This window comes from Trichosurus vulpecula, chromosome 7 (genome assembly GCF_011100635.1).
Source record: "Trichosurus vulpecula isolate mTriVul1 chromosome 7, mTriVul1.pri, whole genome shotgun sequence".
Lineage (NCBI taxonomy): Eukaryota > Metazoa > Chordata > Mammalia > Diprotodontia > Phalangeridae > Trichosurus > Trichosurus vulpecula.
The window spans coordinates 273,394,364-273,403,030 of record NC_050579.1 but is presented as its reverse complement, the minus strand read 5'-3'; the positions used below and the strand labels follow the sequence as shown (position 1 = coordinate 273,403,030).

General features: G+C 49.4%; 1 protein-coding gene across 1 annotated transcript; it reads right to left on the bottom strand.

The window, feature by feature from the left end:
* Positions 1 to 3,119, bottom strand: RPL10A (ribosomal protein L10a). The gene is made up of 6 exons (XM_036769004.1): positions 3,050 to 3,119; positions 2,372 to 2,446; positions 2,068 to 2,148; positions 1,566 to 1,714; positions 857 to 1,029; positions 1 to 239 (listed from the first exon to the last, which is right to left on the bottom strand). Exons 1-6 carry the CDS (start codon positions 3,052 to 3,054, stop codon positions 69 to 71), a joined length of 654 nt encoding a protein of 217 aa, XP_036624899.1. The 5' UTR covers positions 3,055 to 3,119; the 3' UTR covers positions 1 to 68.
* Positions 3,120 to 8,667: the final 5,548 nt, after the last annotated feature.

Here is an 8,667-nt window from a genome sequence, read left to right as displayed (position 1 = left end):
TTCATTAGCAGCTTCTGCCATTTATTAATTCATTAGCAGCTTCCGCCATTCCTTAACAGCATGCTGATTTAATAGAGCCGCTGGGGCTTGCCCATGGTGCTCTTGATATACAATGCCCTCACATTTTGCCAGTTCTTCTTCAGCAGAGAAACCAGGAAATTGACGGCCAAATGGATGTTGTAGACAAGCTCGTCGTCTGTCATCTTCACATGGCCAACAGCCACCGCCAGACACAGCACCTAAGGCAGGAGACCGAGGGCCCAGTGAATCTGATTCAACTATTGGGGGAGAATCACAGATGACACACAAGAGGGTCCCAAGCTCTAGGAGAAGGTTAAACAACCTAACTTCTCGTTCCCACCAGCTGTCATGATAGCTGCTGTGTCACCTGTAGCACCAGCCATGTCAGGCCACAATCCTTTTCTTGCCAGGGCTTCTGAAGCACCTATTCCCACCCTAATCACCTGGGCTCTGCTCCAGCCTATCTTTCCATGCCAATTCTACCATAACCAGGCATTCTGCACTCCACATCACAGCCTCTAAAAGGGCCCTGTTCATGACACTGCCTTAGGCCAGAATGCTCCCTCTTCAGATCCCTAGCTCTCTTCCTGGCCCAGGAAATCCCACAAGTTTGACAATCAACACTCCAAAAATCCCTTTGGCCATATTATCTGCTCCTCTGAAATGCACCCTTCCCCCTTTAGGGAAAGGCCAGCTCCTGGAGAATGGGCATTGTCTTTTGTCATCTACTAAGTGGATCCCCCTGGTTTCTCCCACCTTTATTCCTCAAGGAGAGAAAATACCATCCCTGACCAACTAACATGTTAGGGTACCTGGGCTACAACTTCGCCCTCACCTTCTTCATCTGGAACTTGATAGTGGATTTAACCTCATCAACCTTTGCCACCATATTCTCATTGTGGGTGAGCAGAGATGGAAACTTGCCGGCTTTGTTCAGACCAGGGCCCAGGATCCGAGGGATTTGCTTGATCAAGGACTCGGAGGCCAAAAAAGCATCATACTTCTTAGCTATTGAAAAAGCCATGGTTTTTGGATAAACATTAGTGCATTGGCACAACGTGCTTCTTCTACCCCCACAAAAGGGCTATGGATCTCATGGCTAGGTTACAACAGAAGCAGGGCTGACAAGGACCAACCAGCCGCCCAAGAAAACGACAGAGCCCCTGCCCAAGACTTCCAAGGTGATGCATTCTCAGGGCTGAAACGATAAGGGTGCCCCTGGTTTCCTAAAAGTTCACTGTGAATAAGTATAAAGGTTGGTCTCAGAAATTTGGCCCTTAACATCACTGATTAGCACTAAATGGTGGCAGCAGCATTTAACGGAAACGTAAATACCACCTAGTCTGACCATTGGGAAACTCAGATCAAAATTCAAACTTTGGTCTCCCAATTCTATTTTTAATACTTTGCAATGCATCATCCACACCTACAAAACACAACGGCATCACATAGACACCTGCCCTGTACCCCTGACAGCACGGCCAAAAACCACCTCCCCGCACTGTCCTCGTCCCCCCCTTCCCAAACACGCCCGTTCCACACACCCAGCTTCTTGACCAATTTCTTGTTCTTATTTAACTTCTTCAGGGCCTCGATGTCCATGTGGGGGATCTCTACAGCCTTGGCTTCATCGCAGTGCTGCTGGTCTCCCAGCACACACACAGAAAACTTAGGTCGGGGGGTGGATTTGAGCCTGAAAGGGACAAAGGATACCATCACAGGTCACCCCGAGCCTCGGGAAGGAGAGGGAGAAGCCCGGGACCACGGCCGGGGAAGCCTTACCCAGATCCTGCATTCACATCCACCAGCAGCTAGTCTGGCTTCTCAAACTAGCCGGCGGGTTTGGCCAAGGCCTCCCCTCGCCTCCCCTCATGTTTTAAGACCCAGGGTGGGGGTCTGTTCAGCCTGGCCCGCCTGGAGGCAGGGGGTCTGAACTACCCTGGCTTGTCAGTGCTGCACGTGACTCCCCTTCCTCTTCCATCACTGAAAACCTGGGGGGGGAGGCAGGGGCAGACTGAGGGCCGGGTGCCGTGTAACGGTGCCAACCTGACGGTGCCAGAGAAACGCTTGTCCTTCTGGGGGTCGTAGTTCTTCAGGCTGATCTGCAGCTCCACGGTTTCCAAAAACCTGAAGAATGACAAGGAGATTAGGCTGGCGCTTATCGCACCCTTCCCAGAGGGCAGTGCCAGGCGCCACCCTCACAACCTCGAGGGGTCCGGGCCCATTACATCACCCCCGCTTTACACACGAGGAAACCGAGCCAAGGGGGCTAGGGGACTGGAACCCAGATCTTCCGACCCCACACCCCCGCACCGCCCCTGCCCGCCAGGGGCCACAAGGGGGGCATTACTTTCTCCGTTTGCGCTGGGTTCCATGCAGGACCTCCCGCACGGCCTCGTACAGAGTGTCCCGAGAGACTTTGCTGCTGCAGAGCCAAAGAGAAGAGCGCAGGGTGAGGCTGACGTCACGTGACACCCAGGACATTTGCGAAGAGGGGCCGAAGGGCCGTATTCTGGACACCCCCTCCCCCACTCATGAACACCAAAGCCGCTGAGAAGCGCCGGCCATCCCACAGGTGAGCAAGCCGTCCCCCAGGAAGGAGTGCGACTCCTAACACAACCTCCAGGAAGGGGTCTGGGGCTGGAACCCGGACCGCAAGCAGCGGCACAAACGGGCGCGCCGGGGAGACCCTTGAGGGGTCCCTCCGAAGCCCCCCGAGGTTTGGCCAGGCTGGCCCGGGAGGGGTCCGGCGCCCTGGGGAAGGGGGGGGGTTGCCACGTGGACGGCGCTCCCCGCACGGGTTCGTTATATCCGCAGGCCGCGCTCCGGGGCCGGCCGCGGCACTGTGGGGGGGTGGGGTGGGGTCAAGGCGCCCAGGCCTCAGGGCCTAGCTGGAAATAAGCGGCGGGGAGGCTGGCCTGCACCTCCCCGGGTGCCCTCGCGCCCGTCCTGGATAAAGCTCAGCTGTCTGGGGACTGGATGGACGCGGATGGAACTACGGCCTAGGGGCAGGCAGGAAGAAACTTACCTCATGGCTGCTCACTGGTCACAAGCCGGGAAAGGAACAAAGTCTCGTGGCCGGCGTTCAAGTATTATCTCAGATCTCGCGAGAGCTCCCTCTAGCTTTCAGCTGTACCCGCCCCCAACAATGCCTTGGGACTAAACGTGCAGGACGAAGAGAGAGTGGGGAGGAGCGAGGAGCGAGGAGCGAGGAGGAGCGTGATGCGCATGCGTGCCGTGCACGTCGGCTGCGCCTCCCCCCCCCCTCCTCCTCCCTCCCCCACCCGGTGCCGAGTGCCCGAAGGACGTCCTGATCCGCCTCTCTTTGGGCTGCGAGGGGATGGGCACCAGCTCCAGGTGGAATGGGGAGGGACCCCGACCCGGATTCTAGGGAGGGTGCTGCCTGGGGGAGCCCTGAGAGCAGCCTATGTATGCGTGCAAAACCACATTAAGAGATGTTGGCAACCTGGTTAATACCGTGCCCAGTCTGCCCCCGCCCCCACCCCCACCCCCGGGGCAGAAAAGTGGTAGACTTCGGGGCGGAATGGGGGCGTGCGTGTTCAGAGCCGTCCAGCGCGCCCACTGCGAGTTACAAAGGGCGGTTCTGTAGGATTAGGGAAGAGTCAGAGCATCTCCAAAATACTGAGAAAGGAAGAAATACGTGGAAGCAGAGGCTGGAGCTCCGAGCACCCAAGGGACACGGACTGATGCAGAGCGGAGCGGGCAGGACCAGATCGGTGCTTGGTGACGGCGACGGTTATCTGTGAATGGCTGAGCTGTTCTGAGCCATGCGGCGATCCAAGACAATGCCGAGGGGCTCCTGATGGAAAACGCCGCCCACCCCCGGGGAAAGAGCCCGCGGAGGCTGGGTGCTCCTTGTCACTTTACTCTTTTGCGACGTGAAAATGGTTTACGTGACTTCCTCTGTATAACTGAGATCACGGTTCTTGCCTGGGTGGGGGAGAAAAGGGAGGCAGAGAATTCTAAACTGAAAGAATTTTTAAAAGTGGATGTTAAAGATAAGTGATAAAGCATATATGTATATGTATATATATATATATATAATACATATTTAAGTTTAATCTCCATAAACACTATCTAAAGTCTAGGATGATCAACAATAAATCGAGCCCTGATTTTTTTTGGGGGGGGGGAAGAGAGAGAGAGAAGGGAGAGGGGAGACAGAGGGAGACAGAGAGAAAGAGACGGGAGGGGGAAGAGAGAGGGAGACAGACGGACAGAGGGAGAGAGAGAAAGTGCCAGTTTGGACATCGTAGTGGGGCTGCTCAGGGAATCAGGAACACTATCACCCCATTGAGGCTCGTGGGATTTAGAATTGGAGGGGGCTTAGAGATCACCTAGCCCTGGGGTTCTTAACCTTTTTTTTGGTCATGAACACCTCTGGCTCTCTGAGGAAGTTAATGGACCCCTTCTCAGAATAATGTTTTCAAATTGGTAAAGTTTAAAAGGGTTACAAAAGAAACCAATTATGTGGAAAGTTATCAAAATATCAAAAAAAAACCCCAAGTTTAGGGACTGAGAGTCCTTGACCTTGTCTGGTCTCATCATTTTAGGGATGGGGAAACTAAAGCCCAGAGAGAAGTGAGTGAACCCAGGTCACACAGATGATAAATTGCCAAGGTCCTTCAAATGCAGCCTCTTTTTACTATATCATGTAGCCTCTGACTTTTAGTCATACCTTCACCCCTATCATCCTCAAGATTTTGGGATCAGCCCCTAGTCTAGAACATATAGCCAGGTCTAACCACTGTACATAATTCACCCAGTGCCTGAAAGTATGGTTGTGCAGGCACAGAACGGGTTCAAATTATATATCTATCCAAATTCTATTGTCCTAATAAGATCGTGGTCGAGTGAATACAATTGGAATATTGCCTCTTTGGTTTGGCCATTCACTTAGAAAAGCAGAGGGGGTGGGATAAGTAAAATATGTTTAGGGAGTAGAACGGGGGAAGATATGTCTAAGAAGAGAAACCCATCCTAAATAAATCAATAAGCGAAGGGGGGGAAAGACCTGACAAAAGTCCCTTGTCTTAGTATTCAAGAGAATGCATGAGAATTCAAAATACCCAGTTTAATGAATATTTATTAAATGCTTATTTGTGTGGTGTGTGGTGGTAGGCAATGGGGGAAAATACAAAACACAAGAATGTCCCCGGCTAGCAAGGCCTATAGTCCGATTCAGGGATGGAAAGTCAATAGAAGAAATTATTCTAGCCAATGTTAACCATCTAAATGAGACTGCTTGTTAAGGAAAGCTTTTTTCAAGAAGCTTAGAACCTTCAGCGGTTTATGCTGAAGCAAGGACTCTCCCCAACTCCTAATAATCATTCCCATTTGTGAATTGGATTTGAGGGAGGGCTGTGCAAAGTCACCAGCCTCACCTTCTCCTCCGGAGCCATCTGGGTCCAGGGGCCGGATATCGATCAGAACAACTGGAGATGGCTCAGCCCCTACGATTGGATCAATGAACTGGAACTGGGAGCAGCTTTAGAGGCCATCTTGGACAACCCTGCCATTTTACAGAGGAAGCTGAGCAACCAAAAGGTTAAGTGACTTGTCTAGTCACTGAGATAGTATGTCATAGCACCAGAGATGTCACTAGGACTCAAACATGGCAGTCATCTATCTGACTCCAAAACTGAAACTCTTTTCCCTATATTTTACTGGTAGCCAACAGCCATCCTACAGAAAGCAGTCAATGTCCTGCCCCAGGTGAGTTTCTGGTCATTGGTCTTCTCTTCAGGTTTGAGGAAGCTCAGGGACAGTGGGGCAAACAGGAGGCAGGAAGATGCTGGTATTGCTCAGGAGGTATAGCAACGAGAAATTTGTTTCTCCAGCACTTTGCACTTTCCTCATCACGAGTGAGTACAGAGTGTCCCAAGAATCTTAGTGCAGTTAAAACCTTTGAACACTCTGTATTGTTTCTCTCCATTTTTACGTCTTTTTATTTCATGGATTTATTGATGACTTTTATTCTGATGCCACAGATGCTTTCCAAGCAAACCCATTTATAAAATACACTTCCCAATAAATTGACAGAAAGGCTGGTTATCCTTTAACTTTAGCATTATGGTACTAAAATCGACGCAGTTTTGTTTTACATTGTTGTGTCACCCTCGTGTTGTTTATCAAAATTGGGAGGGTAATACGCATTATCCTCATGTCACAGATGGTCCTCAAGTGTCTGCTAAATATACATTTAAGCTAATGCTTCAGATTCTGACACCCAAGGCCATCCACAACCTAGCTGTGATCTACCATTCCTGGCCTTACCTAATTTTTGTTATTGTTCAGTTGTTTCGGACTCTCTGTGACCCTATTTAGAGTTTTCTTGGCTAAGATACTGGAGTGGTTTGCCATTTCCTTTCCAGCTCATTTTACAGATAAAGGAAAGGGAGGCAAACAGGGTTAAGTGACTTGCCCAGGGTCACACAGCTAGTGTCTGAGGCCAGATTTGAACTTGTAAAGATGAGTCTTCATGACTCCAGGCCTGGCACTATATCCACTTCGCTCCCTCGCTGCTCCAACTTTGCCTAATACTGCTCTCCTTCATGTCCTCCATAGTCAAGACAAACTCAGTCCCCTCTTTTTGCCATCTCCCATCTCCATACTTTTATTCGAACTGTCCTCCTCCATGCTGGGGACAGTGTCCCACAAGAGCCAACTTGGTTGACACCTCTTTCCTGAAGACTTCCTCGATAGCTCCCCTCCTCTGCCCCGCCCCCCTCCCCCTATCTCCACACAGCTGGTGTCTCCCTGTTGGAAGCTCTCAAGGCATTTCAACTAGTTCCTTCTCTGATAGTAACGGATACATAAGATGTTTTTAAAGTTTGCAAAGTGACGTCTCATCAGAGTCTCCCAACCACTGCGTGAGGTAGGTACGAGAGATCTTACATTTGATAGGCAGCTAATAAGGCAGGATGCGCTTGGTCTCACTCTGCTGTGTTTCATGTTAGTTCATGCATGTCCACCTGTTCATTTTATTTTTTAAATTTACTTTTTATTTTTAGTTTACAACACTCAGTTCCACAAGTTTGTGGGTTCCAAATTTTCTCCCCCTCCCTGCAAGACGGCATGTAATCCAATGTAGGTTCTACATACACCTTCATGTTAAACTAATTCACACGATAGTCCAGTTGTAAAGAAGAGTTTTGACCAATGGAATGAACCATGAGAAAGAAGAAACAAAACCAAGAAAGAAGGGGAAAAAGGAGAGCAAATAGCGTGCCTCCGTCTGCATTCAGGCTCCATAACCCTTTCTCTGGCTATGCATAGCTTTTTCCATCATGAGTCCTTGGAACCTCGTGTTGCTGAGAAGAGCCAAGTCTATCAAGGTCAGCCATCGCAGATACCGTGTGACCTGCTCATTTTATTATAAGCTTCTTGGCTCATACCTGTGGGATACAGCTTTGTATCCCCACTGGCTAACTGCAGCCCCTGAACAAGTAGTCAATTATTAATTCCTGAACTGAATGAAAGGATTTCAGGCAGCCGAGAGTTCCCACCCACCCTGATTCCCCTAAACGAAGAGGTTAATTGGCTGGGGGACGGTTGGGTAGGACAAAAAGGGCAGATGCATCGGTAGCACGGGCAGTGGAAGCAAGAAGCTGGTGTGCATCTCACACACACAGATAACAGAAATTTCCAGCCCTGATTCAATGGCTTTTTCATCTCATTTGGCAGGGCAAAAAAAAAAAAATCTCAGAGCCAACTTGCCACCATGAAAAACAATACACTTCACCAAAGTTAAGGGGCAGATTGCTGTGTTAGATGAGACACTGATGCTTTCTATTCAGCATCATATTCAGGGGATTAATAATTCATGCCAGAAATTCCAATTAGGAGTTTTCTAAACTTTTAACATATCAATTTTCAATTTAATTTTTTTTGGAGGGGAGAATGCAGGGCAATTGGGGTTAAGTGACTTGCCCAAGGTGAGACAGCTAGTAAGTGCGTCAAGTGTCTGAGGCCGGATTTGAACTCAGGTCCTTCCAACTCCAGGGCCAGTGCTCTACTCACTGCGCCACCTAGCTGCCCCCAGTGTGTCAACTTTTATAATCACAAGTGACTTGAACTCAAGAAGCCCCCTTTCCACCCCTAAAATGCTTTACAGATGGTACTTTAATAATCACAGGGTTATATATTGTGAGAGGCAGCTAGAGCGCCAGACCTGGGGTCAGGAAAACTCATCTTCCCTCTGAATTCAAACATGGCCTCAGACACTTACCAGCGGGTGACCCTGGGCAAGTCACTTAACCCTGTTTATTTCTCTTTCCTTATCTGTAAAATGAGCTGAAGAAGGAAGTGGCGAACCACTCGAGTGGTCTTTGCCTCGAAAGCCCCAAATGAGAGTTGGACACAACTGAAAAACAGCAAAATAAATTGTAAAGAATGAAATATGCATTTTAGGGCATGGCTCATATGGAACTTTGTTTTGCTTGACTATTCACTGCAAGGATTTAGTTCTTCCTAGGTTTTAAACTGGGGAGAAATTGGAAGGGAGATGGGCTAGCAACAGTATTGTTTAAAAAAAGGAAGAAAAGAAAGAAGGTCATTGATACATTTTGTTTTAAATCCCCAAAAGCGAAACAGAACAAAGTTCAGGAGGAACCAGAACAGTTC

Bases quoted from the DNA above. Each gene is read 5' to 3' on its own strand.
- RPL10A (XM_036769004.1), bottom strand. The intron at 1,715-2,067 runs GTTGGCACCGTT...TGTCCCTTTCAG, and splicing joins CGTTTCTCTGGCACCGTCAG to GCTCAAATCCACCCCCCGAC. The intron at 240-856 runs GTGAGGGCGAAG...CTCCTGCCTTAG, and splicing joins TCAAGTTCCAGATGAAGAAG to GTGCTGTGTCTGGCGGTGGC.